Below are 21,392 nucleotides of genomic sequence, written 5' to 3' on the forward strand. Positions count from 1 at the left end.
GTTTTACGTGACGCCCTCCACACCCTCCCACCTCGACTCTCCACTGTACATAAAGCATCGTAGGTCTGACCCTCAGACACAACGACTTCTCTCTCTCTCTCTACAGATCTCCTCCGGACCAGACTGTGAAGCAAGGTTACACTTGAGTGCTCGACATGAAGGCGCTGGCCCTGGGTGACATGCTGGGACCGCTGCTGGTGGTGATGGTGGTGGTGGTAGGAGCGCTCGTTGTCAGTCCGGCCGAGGGACTGGTGCTCTCCAAGTGTGAGCTGAAGGCAGAGCTGGAGGCCGAGCTGCCCGACATGGAGGACAAGGACGACAGCCTACAGGACATCCTGGCCAAGAGTGTGTTAAAGCTTTATATATATTTAAAAAAGACAGAATGTAAATGAACTGTGCTTTTTTTTTAGTGTTAATGCTTTATTTTTAGACCGTGTAAATCATTTATTTTTTATAAAGACGTAAAAATAGTGACTATTTGTGCTTCCTTTTAAAAAGGGTGACTAATTATACTTCATTTTCTTGAATGAATGAAGTGAGTATTGACTGAGAGAACCCTGATCATTCCTCTGTTTCTCTCCTGTCTCCTGCCCCCTACTTCTCCCCTCTTTCCCCAGTCATTTGTAAAGTCGAGTTCACCAGCCAGTTCAACACAAGCCTGGTGACCGCCCTCGACCTGCCCAGTCCCTTCTTCCCTGGTGGCAGACCTGGGCGACCTGGTCGACCCGGGCGTCCTGGGCGTCCTGGGCGTCCTGGGCGTCCCAGTCGTCCCGGCGACAGTGGCAATGGGTCAGGCTCCGAGGGATCGGGCTCCGAGGGCGAGGGTGACACACCTGGGCCTGCGTCTCCTCCATGGGTCCGTCCAGTCAGGCCAGCCTGGCTGCCCCCCGTCCGAAGGGGCAAGAGGGCAGCGATGGGCAGGTTCCGCCCCATGGGAGGGCGGCCGTGGGGGCGGCCCCAGGAGAGCTCAGAGGAGTCGGAGGAGGAGGAGGAGGTGGAGGAGGACGCCTCCTCTTGGACTCTCTACGGCCTATTCCAGCTAGCTGACAGGGTGGTGTGTGAGTCTGAGGACACACCTTCACTGAACATCTGCCAGATGCCCTGCAGTGGTGAGTTGGGGGGGGATAATTGTCATGCATTCAGCCTTAACATTAAAACATGTCATCATACATCAACAGTCACATTACACGTGAAGTTTGCTTAAGATGACCTTGTTTTTTGCTATTTTCATATACAGCTCTGCTCTGCATTTCACTATTAAGACAAAACTTGACTTAAAACCCCGATTTTCAATTTAAGATTAACATTAAACATGAAACAGTCCCTCAGTGAATGTGGGGCCAACAGGTAGGTGTTTTTACCGATACTGTTTTTTTTCCACAGATTTGATTGATGATGACATCACGGATGACATAGCCTGTGTGAAAGAATTGAAGAGAACCCACGACAAGATGTGAGGAACCAAAATGAACCAAATGAACCAAATAAAATACTGCTAGAACCTTTCACAGACAATTCAGTTAGAACTCAAGTGCTCTCTTCTCTTCTTTCAGGAAATTCGACCCTAAGCAGAAATTTGTCGCTCTCTTCATGAGGGCCAAGATGTAAGTAGAGACGACTGTTTAGTCCAGGGAACAAAGGATTCAAATAAATATCCTGTTCCTTTATACACTATGTCTGTATTATTGAAAAAAGCTATTTTTTGCTTCTTTCCCCCAAAAAGGGACATATTTCTGATTTGGCAACACAAAAGTTTCCATTTTTTTCTGTGTCAATCTCATTGGACCCATGCTCATTTTACCTAGTTACTGTATATTCTTCTTTGTTCAACCGGTACTGTTGCTTTCAACACATTTTAGTCAATGAAACAAGCCTCAAGGCACTTTGAATTGCATTATTTCTCTATAAAAAAATCATGTTGTCATATAAATTGTATTAATTGACTGAAGATTCCTGGGAAATTGTGTATTTTGGTGTATACAAATTCCTTTGAATCCAATACAGTAGACTAAGGTCCCACATCTTCTCCTGAGTATGTCTCTAACGAGAGTCATTGCAATTGCAGGATGGCCATGATGTTTCCACGGAAATGCTTCTCTGTTACTGCCTCTGACTACTTCGCAGAGTGCCCCTAGGCGACCGCAACAGACTGACGAGCTGCAGCGCGACGTCCTGTCTACCCCTTTCCCCACACAATCCTGTTTACAACATGGGTCAGGTCAAATTCAGATAGCATGGTTTTGGTTAAAATTACTGATCAACACAGGATAAGGTAGTCTATCTTTTGCATTTTTACTGGAAGTTGAGATAATCTAGTCCAATAATCTAGGCCGGCCAAAGGTGCTGTGGTTGTGGCATAAATAAAATGAATAACAAAACAAATGTGATGATGTCGTTTCTGCCTCGAAGCATCTGTGCTTGTTTTCCACACACATTATTGTCTATCTCAGAGACAGTCGAGAAAAGGTTTGGCCATAGCCACAATAAACCGGCGAATCTGGGCGGAGTTGGACTCCCAGGTAAAGAGAAAACGATAAAAAACACTCACACTAAATTAAATATACTTTATTTGACATATTTGACACCATGCACTGACGAGGAATGTACTCAAAGTTAGCTAATTCTGAGTATTAATTCTGTACTTAGTATGCTAATGGCATATCATTAGTAAGATCAACTTAAATACAACTAAGTGTACTTGACTGTACTATTTTGAGACACCATTAAGATGCACTTACTAATTCTGTTCTAATTCTTTTTTTTTTAAATGTACTTTGTTTCAAGTACTAAGTACTTGAGTATATTTGAATCCACATTTCAGATAACTATTAATACACTTATATCATATAGGAAATATATAAATCAATCAATATGTCAATAATTAATTGTGAATATACTCATAATGTATTTACAATGTCCTAGTATCCAAACATTATGATTGAATACTAGGACATTGTAAATACATTATGAGTATATTCACAATTAATTATTGACATATTGATTGAATTATATAATCATGTGTTTCATCATTGGATGCAGTAGCAAGCCAAGTGAACTTGACCTGTTTTGGAAACCACTAAATAGTATAGACCTATGAAACTCCACTAAAATTGTATTCAGCCTTAAAGCATTCAAAGCACACACTTAAGTAATGCACTAATAAAACCCTTCTGATTTATGGGGTAGTATACTTTATGTAAATACACTAAATATAAATGTAAGTATTAGTGCTTATGAATGTACTCATATTAAGTACACTGAATTAGGTAGAAATAGAAATGTAACTGAAATTAGTAAATTTTTTACGAAAATCAACTCAAATTGAATTTGATAATAGTATATAAAAGTCTACTATCATTGAACTAATATTTAAAGCATTCAAAGCAGTTGCAATTGCACTCTTAGATTGCACTAACCAGTTTTGTATATGTTGTGGGGTAGTATACTTTACTTTTATCAAGTCATACTAATTGTAATTAGTATATTTGTAATATACATTTATTTGCACTTATATTTAGCACACAAAACAAGAATGTGCTAGAAAAGTACTTGATAATATTAAAGTACATTAAAATACATTTTATTTTTACCTGAACTTTCATTTCCTTGTTGTTGTTTTTTTCCTCATTTGGCTGCTCTCCGTGCTCTGTTGATCTATCTCTGAACCTGTAATCACAAAACAACACAAAGATATAATGTGATCTGCAGGGTCATCCGATCCCGGCAGACAGGGATGACTGGAAGGATGTTTGCCTGGCCTTTTGTTTACAGTCGCCACACACAACAAGGGCATGTCTGTCTCCTGTGGCTGTTCGGAGTAGCAAAGCTAGCTAGGCCTACTGCGAATCCTGCCGAGACACGGTCACAGGGCGGGTTTGTGTTGTCTAGGCTTACATGACACAGAGTTGGCTTTTTGTCTTCTATATTCACCGCCCTTGAAACGCTACACTGGGTCACCGAGTATTGATTGTCCTGCTCACAAGTTCTTGACACATATGAAGACGCCAATGGAACACTGACAATGGCCCGATAAAAACGGTGCGTGGGACAGGAACAAGAAGAAGACGATTAAAAAAAAGGTCTTATCTTTGGATTCGATGAGTATAAAAAGTCAGTTCACCTCAGGTAGAAATTGTGGAAGTGAATAAGAGTGTCGGAGAAAGAGATACAAGAGAAAGAAGTCATGCAGACAATCATAAGCGGTGGGATGCTGCTGGCGGTGTTGGCGATGATCGCTGGCATCAGTGAGGGAGCGGTGCTGTCCAGATGCAAGCTACACAGACACATGCAGGAGGTCTTCGACAGGTTGCCGGAGGAGGTTCTTCACCAGATTGACAAAGAAGATCTAATGGCTAAGAGTGAGTGATACCTGAAATGCTTACATCCAACGCGCACATGACAACACTAACACATCTTATAGCCTACCTCATACACATTATAGCCTAGGTCTACGCAGCGCAGCTCAAATTAGTGGTCAGGGGCCTCACGCAAAGCCCAGATCTGCACCATCTCAAGCATTATAGATGTATTAAGCATTAATTGTATTAAATCAGAAAAACTGAGGAAAAATTATTATAAAACATTTCAGATTATCTCAAGGGTAGTGTCAGTGTTTGTTTGTTTTGTTAGTTAGTTAGGCTATATATATTTTTTTAATCTGAATTTGCAACAAGTTCAAAACCAGTCTGTTTTAACGATGAGCAATCTCTAACACTTCACCTTTCAAGTCACTTGCCACGTGGAGCTCACCTCTGGGTTCAATACCAGCGCTGTGATCCAGCTGACGGTTCCCCGGGTCTCCTCGGAGAGGCCTATGGGACACGGGGCACACCGCCGTAGACGTTCATCACATGGTGCTGGAGGGTCGACGTTTGAACTTTCCATGGGCTTTGAACTTATGGCCTCGAAGTTTTCAGCGGAGGGTTCCGATGGCCATAGCGGCAGCAGCGGCAGCGGTGGCAGCGGCAGAAGCGGCAGAAGCGGCAGCAGCGGCAGCAGCAGCGGCAGTAGCAGTAGCAGCGGCAGCAGCAGCAGCAGCAGCAGTAGCAGTGGCAGCAGCAGCAGCAGTGAGGAGGATGCTGCGGCAGAACGCGGGGATGTGTGGACTCTCTACGGCATTTTCCAGTTGAGCGATCGCGTCGTGTGCGACTCTGGTTCCGTGCCATCACTGAACCTCTGTCAGACGAACTGCAGTGGTGAGTTACTTTTATGCAAATTGCTATCTAGAAGTGCATAATACTGTCATTCTAATTTTTACACCATCTTTATTTTCCTTAAGCCTTTCTTGATGATGACATAACTAATGACCTTGCCTGCGGTGAGGAAATCATTACCAGCAGAATGTAAGTAGTCTGTAAATCTGTGTGTCTTTACAAGTGTTTGTAACCCCCCCCCCCCCCTATTTTTCCTCTGTGAGGTGCCTGGTATGAAATGCGATTGATTGATAGCCTGGACTAAATGTGGCTGTTCGCTCAGAAAAAGAGCATTATTTTCAAATAATTGTTTTATGACTTAATCAGGTTGTCAAGCCCTGGTCAACATGAGGAAGAAGCCAGGGCTCTTCTCAAGCAAATGTGAGTAGCCTGGCGGAAATGCAGAATTAGCCTAAATTGTAGTGTATAATTGCGTTATGATATGGACAAATAAAATGTTGTTTGAAGATAGTAAATTAAAGTCAATTAAATTACATTTGTAACTACTTGTGTTATCTTAATGTATCGCTGCCTATGCATATCTCAGACCTATGTCATGTGTATAATTTGTCATTTTGTATGATCTTAGATCACATACATCCTTGCCTTGAGCACTTGCAGATGAATTACTCATTGTAATTACTCATCTGTGATGTGTCTTGAAAAGGGATTCTGTGAATCCTGCAGTAAAAGTGGTATAGGAATATACCGTTTGCTATTATGTAATTATTTGAAATGCCATTAAGGCCGCTGTTATTATTTCAGTAAGGAGTCATACAGACGTCTGAGCGTCTTGTCTGCATATCCGTCAACTTGTCAATCAGTTTTACAGGCCGCCGTCGGTTTTGCTTTTCCCTCTTCTCGTCGCAGGAGGGCGATGTTGTTCCACCCGGAGTGCCGCAATGTGACCTACCAGGAGTACTTTGCCGCCTGCCAGTGAGCGATTGAAGGCCGTCTTGTAGAATAGCGAAATGTAGCCAGCCTCCAGTTGCAAATTGTGTACAGTTGTCAAATGGCAACTGTTACATGGTCCAACCTTCTCAAAATAAATAATAAAACGCATCTATGAATCTAAATCTATTCGTCAAATTGGGTGTGAAAATAGTTTCTGTGTGGATTACATAGAAAGTTGGCAGAGAGACGTTTTTGACCACTTCCCCTGGGCCAGAAGATAGTCAAAATCTCACAATAACCTACAACTGTATTTGTAGACCTACAGAGCTCTAGCCAAACAGATTTGATAGAAAGTTAGGTGTTACTTTTTGACATTATACCGTTTTTTTCTCAGTCGCTTTGGCACATTTCTCGCCTCATACTCAACATGTTCAAAACAATAAGTGCATTTCTCAGTACAAAAGCATTTGCAAAATGTTTAAAACAATAAGAAATTGCTGTTATGATGTGCACAAGTCACGAGTGATGGTTTGGAGACTGAACACGTAGTTCTGAGTTTTCATTCTGATCTGAAAAATGTGCCAAAGTGACACACTCTCTCTCCCTCTCCTACACACACACACACACACAAACACACACACACACAGAGAGAGAGACACACACACACACGGATACACACACACAACATTCATTTTGGTTAATTTGGTATGCCATTCTTCCATATAAAGTGTCCACAGAGTTGTCTGAGTTCTATCTGAACCATTGTCTCAGTCTTGGTGAAGGTGAGAAGCTTGGGAGAAGACGCTGGTCGAGTTTCCGTGTTAGGAGAGAAAACGTCTCAGGAGGCTAGGAAAGAGAAACGTGAAACCACATTGTGGTTAACTGGGACATGGGCCTATGACATATTAAACTCAGTTTTCACACACAGAACACAACAACAGGCCCCTGAAACTGGGTTGAATGCAAATGGAACATTTCCCCCGAACAGAACAGGGTTCAGTAAAAAAAAAAAAGAGTCTTAAGGGAATGCTTTGAATGATTTTAAAATGTACTCATTTCATTTGGCAGACACTTTTATTCAAAGCAATCACAATTGAGGAACAACGATCAAGCTTCAGTAAATTAGGAGAACTTGGAGTAAGTACTGAGCCTACTCAAGCCAGCTACTATCTTTAATGTGTTACAGTTTTGGTTTGACAAAAAACACTAGTGACAGTATTACTGATTCTTCACTTAGAAGACTTTTTCTTCTTCTTCATATCCCTGTGACTTAGAAGACTTCTTCTAAGACTGATTTTGAGGATAAATGAAACTGGCTACATTTGACATTGGCCTGGTCAATGACTCAGCATGTGCCAGAGTATGATTCTGAGTTTCACAATATGAGTGGCTTCCATTACCATGGTGAAGGTTCTATTTGGTATTTGACCTGAAAGGTTCTATGTGAAATGATCCACTGACAGGACAGGAAGTCTACTTTAGAATGCATGGTGTTTTTAAGCATTAAATAGGCTAGACCTCCATACATATAGGTCTCCATAAAATCGAATCAGAGACCTTTAATCAAAGGATTTTTTTTATTCATGGTATCAGTATTGCAATCAATGTTACAATCAATTTTATCAGACAGGTTATTTAATACAGTAATTAGAAAGGATCAAAGAATGATATAATGTGATCATACTCAAAGTACATTTTGATAGATAGATAGATAGAGAGCAATAGAAAGATAGATAGACATAGATAGATAGATAGATAGATAGATAGAAAGATATATAGATAGATAGATAGATAGATATGCGTTAGAGGGAAACATGGGTTGAAGTAAAAATGAAACGAAGAAGTGTCATTACACCTCGGGTATAGCCAACTTCCACTTACATCGCCTCCCCTCTCACATTTAGTTCCCTCTGAACCAGACAAGCCACAGGCCTGAATCAAAGAAGGGGGAAATTTGACATCTAGACTTAAAGGATTATTTTAGACCAAATGCATTTTGTATATAGTGTTAGGCTGTACCAGACTACTTATCTAACCCAACGTCCTACAGTCTTGCTTCCTTGGATCTCATACCATGGTGAGTCTGCATGGTAGACCATTCTCCTGAGTGTGAGCGTTCCAGTGGCACAATCACCAAGAGCAACATCTTTTAGCTGCTCAAGTCAAAGTCAAAGTCAAAGTAGCTTTATTGTCAATTACTTTGCATGTCAAGACATACAAAGGAATCGATAAAACGTTTCCCACTCTCCCACGGTGAAACATATAAAGTGCACAGGCACAACAACAGATAAGACAAGACATGTCCTACATATAGATATACATATAGATATAAACATACAGATATAAACATACAGATACACGTACAGCAGCATACGTTTTCTTTAAAGTGAGGTTATGGTAGTGCAAAAAAGGCAATTTGGTAATGGCAGCAAAAAAGACATCCTGTAAGATGTATTTGTTACATTAGCAGTGCAAGTATAACAGTAAGTGGTTATGGTAAACGTAATTGATAAAAGTGCAAGAGACAGTTTTGTTGCTGAGTCCTGAGTGATTTTAGGGGGGGGGGGTTCAGCCTCATGTCGGACTGACGGATATGGCTGGGGGAGTGAGGGGAGAGAATTTAGCTTCCTGACAGCTTGGTGTATGAAGCTATTTCTGAGTCTGGTGGTGCGGCAACGGAGGCTCCTATACCTTCTTCCAGAGGGTAGGAGGCTGAACAGACTGTGTGCGGGGTGGCTGGTGTCACTCGCAATCGAGGTAGCTTTCCGGGTGAGGCGTGTGGTGTATATGTCTTGCAAGGAAGGGAGTGGGGTACCAATGATCTTACCAGCTGTGTTCACTATGCGTTGCAGTGCTTCCCTGTTGTGCTCAGTGCAGCTACTGCCCCACACAGTGATGCAGCTGGACAGGATGCTTTCAATGGTGCCCCGGTAGAATGCGTTCAGGATGGGTATGGGAGCTTTCACTCGCTTGAGCTTGCGGAGGAAGTAGAGGCGCCGCTGGGCTTTCTTCGCCAGTGATGCAGAGTTGGTGGCCCAGGAGAGGTCCTCACTGATGTGCACCCCCAGGAATTTGGTGCTGCTCACTCGCTCCACAGCAGCACCATCGATGGTCAGTGGTGGGTGTTCAGTGTGGCTTTTCCTGAAGTCAACCACAATCTCCTTTGTTTTGCTGACATTCAGCAGGAGGTTGTTGTCTCTGCACCACGTGGTCAAAAGGTTGACCTCCTTCCTGTAGTGGGTCTCATCGTTCTTGGTGATGAGACCCACCAGAGTTGTGTCGTCCGCAAACTTCACCATGTGATTGGTACTGTAGGTTGTTGTGCAGTCGTGAGTCAGCAGGGTGAAGAGCAGGGGACTGAGCACACAGCCTTGTGGGGCCCCTGTGCTGAGTGTGATGCTGCTCGAGATGTTGTTGCCGACTCGTACTGCTTGGGGTCGCTCACTGAGAAAGTCCAATACCCAATTGCAAAGGGAGGTGTTGAGCCCCAGCTGATCCAGTTTACAGATGAGTTGTTGTGGGATTATAGTGTTAAAAGCTGAACTAAAGTCTATGAAAAGCATTCTCACATGTGAGTCTGCTTTTTCCAGGTGGGTGAGGGCTGGGTGGAGAGCAGAGCAGATTGCTTACAAGTATTCCAGAGATAGTCGTGTGGTTTCCAGCGCCATAAATGACTGCTGTTGGAATCCCTTTGTGTTCACCGTTACATAACGACTGGTGGGCATTAATCTGTGAAAAATACATGTAGATTGACACAAATCTTAATTGAAATTAGCGGTTGAATGTCTAATTTGACCTCCAGCCCATCAGTCCGCCAGTCACACGTAGCGCCCGCTAGATTTGATCTCCGGGCACAACTTGGCCTCCAGGTCTTCTATCTTCATCGACTCAACGTCTTTGGAGCTGGTGAGGCTTGCTGCGCGGGTGATCTTGGTGAGCATGTCCTCGTAGGGCGGCGGGAGGTACACCATGAGGAAGACTCCTTCGGACACATCGGAGCTGGTGCTCGGAAGCCTCTCGCACCTACTGGTCAACGAGGAGAGGATCTCGACGCCGCTCTCAGCGCCCTGGAAGTCCAGCGCGATGATGTTAAATAGGCTCAGCTTGCGCTGCGAACACCTCCGGAAGAGAAGGAAACACAAGAAGCAGAAAGCGAGGAGGGTCGTGGCCGATAGGGCGAGGTAGAGGATCAATTCTGACTTGGTGTCCTCGTTGTTTGAGAGCTCATACCAGTGGTAACCCTTAAACAAAACAATAAGTGATAAGTTAACCAAATTACCTTGTGTATACATGTCTACATTTATTTAAGTTTGATCCCAAATTCCTTTGAATCCAATACAGTAGCCTACACTAAAGTCCTCTTAGGTCCCAAAGCTACACGTCTCTAATGAGGGTCATTTGCAGGATGGCCATGATGTTTCCACGGAAATGCTTCTCTGTTGCTGCCTCTGACTACTTCGCGGAGTGCCTCCAGGCGACCGCAACAGACTGACGAGCTGCAGCGTGACGTCCTGTCTACCCCTTTCCCCACACAATCCTGTTTACAACATGCGTCGTGTGTAGGCTATACAGTGGCCTTCTCTGGTTTCCGTCAAATTCAGATAGCATGGTTTTGACTGAAATAACTGATCAACACAGGATACATTTTTACTGGAACTTGAGATAATCTAGTTCAATAATCTAGGCCTGCCAAAGGTGCTGTGGTGGCATAAATAAAATGAATAACAAAACAAATGTGATGATGTCGTTTCTGCCTCGAAGCATCTGTGCTTGTTTTCCACACACAGTATTGTCTATCTCAGAGACAGTCGAGAAAAGGTTTGACCATAGCCACAATAAACCGGCGAATCTGGGCGGAGTTGGACTCCCAGGTAAAGAGAAAAAGATAAAAAACACTCACACTAAATTAAGTATACTTTATTTGACATACTCAGTAGACTTCAGTGTGTAATGAGTGTTAATAACTCTAATAATAATAATGTAAATAATTCATTGTGAATATACTCATAATGTATTTACAATGTCCTATCCACACATTCTGATTGAATTATATAATCATGTGTTTCATCATTGGATGCAGTAACAAGCCAAGTGAACTTGACCTGTTTTGGAAACCACTAAATAGTATAGACCTATGAAACTCCACTAAAATTGTATTCAGCCTTAAAGCATTCAAAGCACACACTTAAGTAATGCACTAATAAAACCCTTCTGATTTCTGGGGTAGTATACTTTATGTAAATACACTAAATATAAATGTAAGTATTAGTGCTTATGAATGTACACTGAATTATTACTGAGGTAGAAATGTAACTGAAATTAGTAAATTTATTTGTCTTTTTTTACGAAAATCAACTCAAAAGGAATACAGGATATGAAAATCTACTATCATTGAACTAATATTTAAAGCATTCAAAGCACACTTGCACACTTAGAATGCACTAATAAATTACTTCTGTATATGTTGTGGGGTAGTATATTTTACTTTTATCAAGTAATACTAATTGTAATTAGTATATTTGTAATATATATTTATTTGCACTTATATTTCGCACACAAAACAAGAATGTGTAGAAAAGTACTTGCTAATATTAAAGTACATTTTTAGTACATTAAAATACATTTTACTTTTACCTGAACTTTCCTTTCCTTGTTGTTGTGTTTTCCTCATTTGGCTGCTTTCCGTGCTCTGCTGAGCCATCTCTGAACCTGTAATCACAAAACAACACAAAGATATAATGTGATCTGCAGGGTCATCCGATCCCGGCAGACAGGGATGACTGGAAGGATATTTGCCTGGCCTTTTGTTTACAGTCGCCACACACAACAAGGGCCTGTCTCCTGTGGCTGTTCGGAGTAGCAAAGCTAGCTAGGCCTACTGCGAATCCTGCCGAGACACGGTCACAGGGCGGGTTTGTGTTGTCTAGGCTTACATGACACAGAGTTGGCTTTTTGTCTTCTATATGCACCTCCCTTGAAACGCTACACTGGGTCACCGAGTATGGATTGTCCTGCTCACAAGTTCTTGACACATATGAAGACGCCAATGGAACACTGACAATGGCCCGATACAAACGGGGCGTGGGACAGGAACAACGAGAAGACAATAAAAAAAAGGTCTTATTATTGGATTCGATGAGTATAAAAAGTCAGTTCACCTCAGGTAGAAATTGTGGAGCTAAATGAGAGTGTCTGGGAAAGAAATACAAGAGAAAGAAGTCATGCAGACAATCATAAGCAGTGGGATGCTGGCTACGCTGGCGGTGTTGGCGATGATCGCTGGCATCAGTGAGGGAGCGGTGCTGTCCAGATGCGAGGTACAGAGACACATGCAGGAGGTTTTCGACAGGTTGCCCGAGGAGGTTCTTCTCCAGATCGATGAAAAAGATCTAATGGCTAAGAGTGAGTGCTACCTGAAATGCTTGAATCCAACGCGCACATGACAACACTAACACATCTTATATCTTATTCATATTTATACCTCACCTTATATCTCATAGGTCTACGCAGCGCAGCTCAAAGCATTGCGGTTATACATAGGGCAAGATACTTATAAGTGGCAGGTAGTGGTCAGGGGGCTTCACGCAAAGCCCAGATATCTCACCGTCACAAGCATTAGATGCATTAATTGTTATTTCATAAAAACTGAGGAAAAACGATGATACATTTCAGATTATCTTTAAGGTAAATGTAAGTGTCAGTGTTTGTTTGTTTTGTTAGTAATAGTTTATTTTTTTTAATCTGAATTTGCAGCAACAAGTTCAAAAACAGTCTGTTTTAACGATGAGCAATCTCTAACATTTCACCTTTCAAGTCGTTTGCCACGTGGAGCTCACCTCTGGGTTCAATACCAGCGCTGTGAACCAGCTGACGGTTCCCCAGGACTCCTCTGAGAGGCCTATGGGACACGGGGGACGCCGTGGTAGACGGTCACCCGGTGCTGGAGGGTCGAGGTTTGAACTTGCCAGGTTTATGGGCTCGAGGTCATCAGAGGAGGGTTCCGATAGTAGCAGCAGCAGCAGCAGCGAGGAGGCTGCGGCAGAACGCGGGGATGTGTGGACTCTCTACGGCATTTTCCAGATGAGCGATCGCGTCATGTGCAACTCTGGTTCCGTGCCATCACTGAACCTCTGTCAGACGAACTGCAGTGGTGAGTTACTTTTAAAATTGTATACGCGAATTGCTATCTAGAAGTGAATAATAATGTAAATCTGATTTTTACACCATCTTTATTTTCCTTAAGCCTTTCTTGATGATGACATCACTAATGACATTGTCTGCGGTGAGACAATACACATGAAAATGTAAGTAGCCTGGGCTGAATGTGGCTGTTTGCTCAGAAACAAAGTCAGCATAACGCAATGATGTTATGATGGCTTTATTTTCAAATCAAATTGTTTTATTACTTAAACAGGATGTCAAGCCCAGAACAACATGGAGAAGCCAGGGCTCTTCTCAAGCGGATGTGAGTAGCCTGGCGGAAATGCCGAATTAGCCTAAATTGTAGTGTATTATTGCGTTATGATATGGACAAATATGATCTTGTTTGAAGATGGTAAATTAAAGTCAATTAAATGATATTTGTAACTAATTGGGTTATCTTAATGCTTATGCCTATATGCATATTACAGACCTACGTCATGTGTATAATCTGTCATTTTGTTTGATCTTAAATCACATGCATCTTTGCGTTGAGCATTTGCAGACGAATTACACATTTTAATTGTAATTACTCATCTGTAAAATATCTTGAAAAATGATTGTGTGAATCCTGCAGGAAAAGTGCTTAAGGCATATAATGTTTGCTATTATGTAATTCTTTGAAATGCCTTAAAGGCCGCTGTTATTATTTCAGTAAGGTGTCATACAGACGTCTGAGCGTCTTGTCTGCATATCCGTCAACTTGTCAATCAGTTTTACAGGCCGCCGTCGGTTTTTGTGTTCCCTCTTCTTGTCGCAGGATGACGCTGTTGTTTCAGCCGGAGTGCCGCAATGTGACCTACCAGGAGTACTTTGCCGCCTGCCAGTGAGCGATTCAAGGCCGTCTTGTAGAATAGCGAAATGTAGGCAGTCTCCAGTTGCAAATTGTGTAGAGTTGTCAAATGGCAACTGTTACATGGTCCAACCTTCTCAAAAATAAATAATAAAACGCATCTATGAATCTAAATCTATTCGTCAAATTGGGTTTGAAAATAGTTTCTGTGGGGATTGCATAGAGGGTTGGCAGCGAAACGTTTTTGATTACTGCCCCTGGGCCAGAAGATAGTCGAAATCTCACAATAACCTTCCACTGTAATTGTATACCTACAGAGTTATATCCAAACAGATTTGTTAGAAAGTTAGGTGTCACTTTTTGACATTATACCGGTTTTCTCAGGCACTTTTGCACATTTCTCGACTCATACTCAACATGTTCAAAACAGTAAGTGCATTTCTCAGTACAAAAGGATTTGCAAAATGTTTAAAACAATAAGAAATTGCTGTTATGATGTGCACAAGTCACGAGTGATGGTGTGGAGACTGAACACGTAGTTCTGAGAGTTTTCATTCGGATCTGAAAAATGTGCCAAAGTGACTGAGAAAAACAGTAATTCATGCAACTGGTCACTCCACCAACTCTCTCTCTTACACACAGACACATACACACACAGACACACACACACAACATTCATTTTGGTTAATTTGGTATGCCATTCTTCCATATAAAGTGTCCACAGAGTTGTCAGAGTTCTATCTGAACCATTGTCTCAGTCTTGGTGAAGGTGAGAAGCTTGGGAGAAGACGCTGGTCGAGTTTCCGTGTTAGGAGAGAAAACGTCTCAGGAGGCTATGAAAGAGAAACGTGAAACCACATTGTGGTTCAGTAAAAAAAAAAAAAAAAAAATAGTCTTAAGGGAATGCTTTGAATGATTTAAAAATGTACTAATTTCATTTGGCAGACACTTTTATTCAAAGCAATCACAATTGAGGAACAACGATCAAGTTTCAGTAAATTAGGAGAACTTGGAGTAAGTACTGAGCCTACTCAAGCCAGCTAATATCTTTAATGTGTTACAGTTTTGGTTTGACAAAAAACACTAGTGACAGTATTACTGATTCTTCACTTAGAAAACTTCTTCTTCTTCATCATCATCATCTTCCTGTTACTTAGAAGACTTCTTCTTCTAAGACTGATTTTGAGGATAAATGAAACTGGCTACATTTGACATTGGCCTGTTCAATGACTCAGCATGTGCCAGAGTATGATTCTGAGTTTCACAATATGAGTGGCTTCCATTACCATGGTGAAGGTTCTATTTGGTATTTGACCTGAAAGGTTCTATTTGAAATGATCCACTGACAGGACAGGAAGTCTACTTTAGAATGCATGGTGTTTTTAAGCATTAAATAGGCTAGGCCTCCATACATATAGGTCTCCATAAAATCGAATCAGAAATACACATGAGACATGGTATTATGTGAATCAAAAGAATCCTTTAATAAAAGGATTTTTTAATTCATTGTATCGGTATTACAATCAATGTTACAATCAATTTTATCAGACAGGTTATTTAATAGAGTAATTAGAAAGGATCAAAGGATGATATAATGTGATCATACTCAAAGTCAATTTTGATAGATAGATAGAGAAAGAGAGAGAGAGAGAGTAATAGAGAGATAGAAAGATAGATATACATAGATAGATAGATAGATAGAAAGATAGAGAGATAGATACGCGTGAAAGGGAAACATGAAGTAAAAATGAAACGAAGAAGTGTCATTACACCTCGGGTATAGCTAACTTCCACTTACATCGCCTCCCCTCTCACATTTAGTTCCCTCTGAACCAGACAAGCCACAGGCCTGAATCAAAGAAGGGGGAAATGTGACATCTAGACTTAAAGGATTATTTTAGACCAAATGCATTTTGTATATGGTGTTACACGTCCATAAATTGATCCTCTGCGCTGACTGCTTATCTAACCCAACGTCCTACAGTCTTGCTTCCTTGGATCTCATACCATGGTGAGTCTGCATGGTAGACCATTCTCCTGAGTGTGAGCGTTCCAGTGGCATAATCACCAAGAGCAACATCTTTTAGCTGCTCGGATGGCTTACAAGTAATCCAGAGATAGCCGTGTGGTTTCCAGCGCCATAAATTACTGCTGTTGGAATCCCTTTGCCTAGCACAGTTCGTTCTCCTTTTGTGTTCACGTTACATAACGACAGGTGGGCATTAATCTGTGAAAAATACATGTAGATTGACACAAATCTTAATTGAAATTAGCGGTTGAATGTCTAATTTGACCGCCAGCCCATCAGTCACACATAGCGCCCGCTAGATTTGATCTCCGGGCACAACTTGGCCTCCAGGTCTTCTATCTTCATCGACTCAACGTCTTTGGAGCTGGTGAGGCTTGCTGCGCGGGTGATCTTGGTGAGCGTGTCCTCGTAGGGCGGCGGGAGGTACACCATGAGGAAGACTCCTTCGGACACGTCGGAGCTGGTGCTCGGAAGCCTCTCGCACCTACTGGTCAACGAGGAGAGGATCTCGACGCCGCTCTCAGCGTCCTGGAAGTCCAGCGCGATGATGTTAGATAGGCTCAGCTTGCTCTGCGAACACCTCCGGAAGAGAAGGAAACACAAGAAGCAGAAAGCGAGGAGGGTCGTGGCCGATAGGGCGATGTAGAGGATCAGTTCTGACTTGGTGTCCTCATTGTTGGAGAGCTCATTCCAGTGGTAACCCTTAAACAAAATAATACGTGATGAAATTAACCAAATTACCTTGTGAGCAAGTAACCAAATGTAAGCATTTAACAAATGAAAGGGAAATGTGCAGCAACCAATTAACTCGCCAACAGATTATAGGCCCCTTTTTCTGGTAACTAACTATGAATTAAGCGAGGTAATGGGTTCAGTCAATGAATGGATCTCTGGTAAGGCCCAGTCCTTATTCTGATGTAGGCTATTACTCTGCATAACAGGTTAATAGTTTACAGTGAGGAAAGTAGTTTCGTTGTCAACATGCATTGCAAGTAGCTACGCCTATGCGTCTGTCTTCTACAGTCTGGGCTTTCGAAGGGCTTTGAACTTCGGCTACAGCGTCGGATGATCAGCCTTGGCACTTTGTGTGGAATTAAATTGTGAAAGGCAGCGCAATCAGCGGAGTGGCATCGGCGGCCATGTGTGACAAAACAGCACAGCACTCAGATATACGCCAATGAACGAACAGAACACATTAGTAAGTAAGTACGCAAGTAAGTAAGTAAGTACGCAAGTAAGTAAGTAAGTAAGTAAGTAAGCAAGTAAGTAAGTACGAAACCGTTTATTTATTTAAAAGGGGGGCAGCAAACAGCGAGGATCATATAAGTTATAGGATTTTTTTTTAAATAGTTAAAAAAAAATAGAACATGAGAACCGTGACCTTGAGAGAGGTTTTTTTTTTATTATGTCTAGTTAAGCGTGACCCAAATTTCGCGCGGAGCCTCCATCAGTGCCCAACCACTAATCACATAATGCCGCTCTCCTGCTTGATGACTTTAGCCCTGTTTTTGTCCTCAGGGTAATGCGATGCACTCCAGTGTCCTTAAACGAACCACGGGTTTTGATAGAAGGTCCACCAACCACTGTTGCTTCGTACTTTTTCCAACCGAATTATTAAATCCATCCTATTCAGAGTCTTTCAGAATGTGCCATTAATTGCTCACGAATGGGGAACTTGAGGTTTTATTGGAAAAGTAATTAAATAATTAACTGCTCAAATGGGACGAACGTAGTCTATTTGCGCATTTTTTTATTCAATGAAGAAACTGATTTAAATGATCTTTGAACTTGTTATTGATTTACCAAATGTAAGCCCAGTTCACGAGGTAAGCACCATGGACAGCACACGCGGCGCTGAGGATCCGACTGTCCTCTCGAGTCCTTCCTCAAGGGCGCCCAATAACTTTACATTTACATCACATTTACATTTAGTAATTTAGCAGACGCTTTTATCCAAAGCGACGTATGGGAAAAGCTTTGCTCAATTTCACAACAATGCAGAGGTTTAAATGATGGCTTTAAGCTCGCATTATAATTTCAACAAAGACTAGGCATATGTTGCATATATAAAAAACCTTACTAGCTGCAACTATGCACCTATTGATTGTCGCCGCTTACATTTATATATTTATTTTTAATTGGGAGATTACGGAGAGTCTGGAATGAAAAAGTTTCCTAAAATACTAAAGTCGTTTGCGGAAGGAGTTTGAAGTGAGCACGGTACTCCACTCACCTGGAGTTGCTTCTCCAGAGATGGGGGCGACGGAGCCCCCGTCACCCAGTCGTAGGTTCCCCGGCCGGCCGGCCCAAACTTCATCCAACTGCTGTCTTTCAGTGTGCGCATGGTGCAGGTGCCTGTCAGTGCCGTGGCAGAGACGGTTGGAATGACTTCGGGGAGGGCGAGAGCGCGGAGTCACGACTGGCCGTGTGGACTGATGTGAGCAGACCGTGTGAGAAAGAGGGGAAAAAATAACACCATCCACCGGCTTATGAAAATGCCGGACAAACGACTGGGAGACGACTGTATTCGAGAGGGAGGGGAGATGGCGTGATAAGTGGCAACTCACATGCTCACACATGCAGATCCACCAGTATTCAGGCCAGCCGGCGGCCAATGACATGGGCGGGAAAAAAAAACCCGCTAGGCAATTTTCACGACGGGGATTTACACAGCTGCGTGCATCTGGATTTGGCCTATATTTCATGGCGTACAGCGCCGTGGATGCAAGCGAGCCGTGAGTATCGGGGTTCGAAGCCGACCGTGCCACCTTATAGGGGCGCAGTTCTTAATAAAACAAATCAAGCACGCGTGTAACGCACTTCTGGAACTCTATTTATAACCATGACAGCTGTGCAAAACACTGAGCGTGTATGTTTATGTGTGTACGTAAGTGTGCAAGTGTGTGTGGCAGTCAGGTTCACTCGAACCTCGAGGAACAGTGTGATTATGACGAACATCTGTTGAGTATGTGGAGAAGAGCGAGCGGATGGCTTTGTTTTGCTGTCAGTTGAATCTCGGACCACGTGGACTGACACACACCCACAACGCAACGCGATATGTTTTTTATCCTGTTGCGTGTAAAGTGTAAAATCATATCGTCCAAGGTTAATAAAAAACGTTTAGACAAAAAAAGCAACACATCTTTTATCTTCAAAAGCGTAAATCCAAAGAAAGTTCCTTTTCGACTGGGATTAGAGACAGCATGGTGTTTTCAGATCCATGGGGATTAGGTTTAGATGGTGTAGATAGCATGAAGCTGCATGAGACCTCACAAGCCCTTCCTCTGTTGTCTTTCCCTACTCTTCTCTTGGTCTAGTCTGTCTTACTGATCAAGTCGAGAAAATGCAAACGCCAATGTATACACACAGACGGAGAAACACACACACACACACACGCACACACGCACACACACACACACACACACACACAGACACACAGACAGACAGACGGAGAATACACACACACACACACACACACACACACACACACACACACACACACACACACACACACACATACACACACACACACACATACACACACACAGACCCCCCCCCCCCTCCCCACACACACAGACAGAGAGACTATGCATTCATTGGTTGGTCATATATCTCCAAAAATGAAGTTTCTAACCTGTATAACTTCCACCAAGAACTTTCTGCAAAAAAACTGTGTGACAACAAACAATGACTTCATGGAAATTATTAAAAAAATAAGCATTTATCAGAGGGTTCCTACGTAGACCTTGCACCATTTCCATGTTTGGACAGAGCTGTTGTTAGGATTCACTTTTTCTAAGTGTGGTGAAGTCCTGTTGAGGGTTTAGTTTGTCTTTACCCTAGACTCGTACTCAGATTCTGGAGAGTAAGTAATAGTCTTGATACTTGATTGCACTTATCAATGACACCAATATAGGCCGGGCAGATGGTTTCTGATCCACGATCAAACGCTCTATATCTATTTATCCGACCCAGCTGTGCAAGCAGGTCAGAGTTAATATTTGAACTTGTTGTACCAGCATATCGCACACCTTCTTACACTTCAAACACATGTCTGTAATCTGATCACTTCCCTTCCTTTGCATGTTTTGGGAAACAATGATCCAAACGGATCCAAGTACTGAGTGTCCCTGTCAGTTAAATGAAAAAAAAAAAAAAAACAAGACCAAACAGGGACATGTGGCTCCCTCCCCTCTCAAATGTCCAACTCACTGATGGTGCCAAGGACTTCTTGTGGTGTCCAAATCCCAAAAGCAGATAAACAATTTGCAGCCGATTAGGGCGATGTTCTGTCCAGTTTAAGTCAGTCAGTACAGTAGAAACCATCGCCGGGGCAACAGACAGTACCATGGTGTTCTATTCCCACGGAGAGGATTTACTTTGGTGTTGTTTTGCTTTCTACACTTCCCTTTCTAAAGCTTTGTTTCCTGTTTTTCTGACATTGGTTTGATTTCTTTACGTTATAATTCTTCATTTCTTCAGTTATTCATGAAACAAACTGATAATAATTACTTATCCTTATTAATAATTCATGTTTGTATGATTTATCTTTCCATATAACATGGTCACACAGGGCCATTTTACGTCTTGCACTTTTTTTCTCTTTATCTCTTCTCTCCTGATTTGCTATCTCGTCTCAAGCTCGCTGAGCTCACTGCAGCTCACTACAGGACCCATATGTGTACATTATGCATGTTTTTACATTCAACATTTACATTTAGTCATTTAAAAGCCACGTACAAAGGAGAAAACAATCAATCTACGAGCAATAGAGACCTAGTGTAACATTATGCATGTTTTTCAGACAGAGAAGCAGACAGACAGAGAGGATGCAACTGAGTGACTGATAAAGAGAGAGAATGAGAAAACGACAAAGTGTGCTAAACATGATATGTACATTTCTGCAAAATCCCTGACATTTCATTTCCTCTTCTCTGGTAACACTGATGATGATGATACAAGAACTAGTTGCCTATAAAAACAACAGTTTCAAAAAGTGTTCAAATTGTTGCATACTGTCGCTTTTATGTTTGCCGGCGCACTGCCAAAGATTACCGAGCCCCACACACAAACCTGAACGAGGCCTCCTCTCCACTCCAATCCGTTAATGTCCCTCACCTTTTTCGTGTGTGTGTGTGTGTGTGTGACCCTCGCCTTTTTCCGGTAACCCCTGTCCAGGTTATCCTTTTCCGCCGGAGCTGATCGAGCCGGGTCACAATGGCCTTGACCTGTATGTGTGTGTGTGTGTGTGTGTGTGTGTGTGTGTGTGTGTGTGTGTGTGTCT

At 42.4% G+C, this 21,392-nt stretch overlaps 2 protein-coding genes across 3 annotated transcripts; one reads left to right on the forward strand and one right to left on the reverse strand.

Annotated features, from left to right (window-relative positions):
• Positions 1–9,809: 9,809 nt before the first annotated feature.
• Positions 9,810–19,118, reverse strand: LOC116219344 (small integral membrane protein 28). Of its 2 annotated transcripts, XM_031562610.2 has the most exons (3): positions 18,342–19,118; positions 16,374–16,810; positions 9,810–9,882 (listed from the first exon to the last, which is right to left on the reverse strand). In XM_031562610.2, the coding sequence occupies exons 1-2, from the start codon at positions 18,450–18,452 to the stop codon at positions 16,388–16,390; spliced, it is 534 nt and encodes a 177-aa protein (XP_031418470.1). In that variant the 5' UTR covers positions 18,453–19,118; the 3' UTR covers positions 9,810–9,882; positions 16,374–16,387. The 2 variants fall into 2 exon arrangements, with proteins under 2 accessions (XP_031418470.1, XP_031418469.1); XM_031562609.2 differs by lacking the exon at positions 9,810–9,882 and having other exon boundaries at positions 15,540–16,810; positions 18,342–19,116.
• Positions 11,842–14,151, forward strand: LOC116219343. The gene is made up of 5 exons (XM_031562608.1): positions 11,842–12,488; positions 12,901–13,236; positions 13,330–13,390; positions 13,501–13,551; positions 14,047–14,151. The coding sequence occupies exons 1-5, from the start codon at positions 12,269–12,271 to the stop codon at positions 14,114–14,116; spliced, it is 738 nt and encodes a 245-aa protein (XP_031418468.1). The 5' UTR covers positions 11,842–12,268; the 3' UTR covers positions 14,117–14,151.
• Positions 19,119–21,392: the final 2,274 nt, after the last annotated feature.

The sequence above is a fragment of the Clupea harengus genome, chromosome 24 (genome assembly GCF_900700415.2).
Source record: "Clupea harengus chromosome 24, Ch_v2.0.2, whole genome shotgun sequence".
Lineage (NCBI taxonomy): Eukaryota > Metazoa > Chordata > Actinopteri > Clupeiformes > Clupeidae > Clupea > Clupea harengus.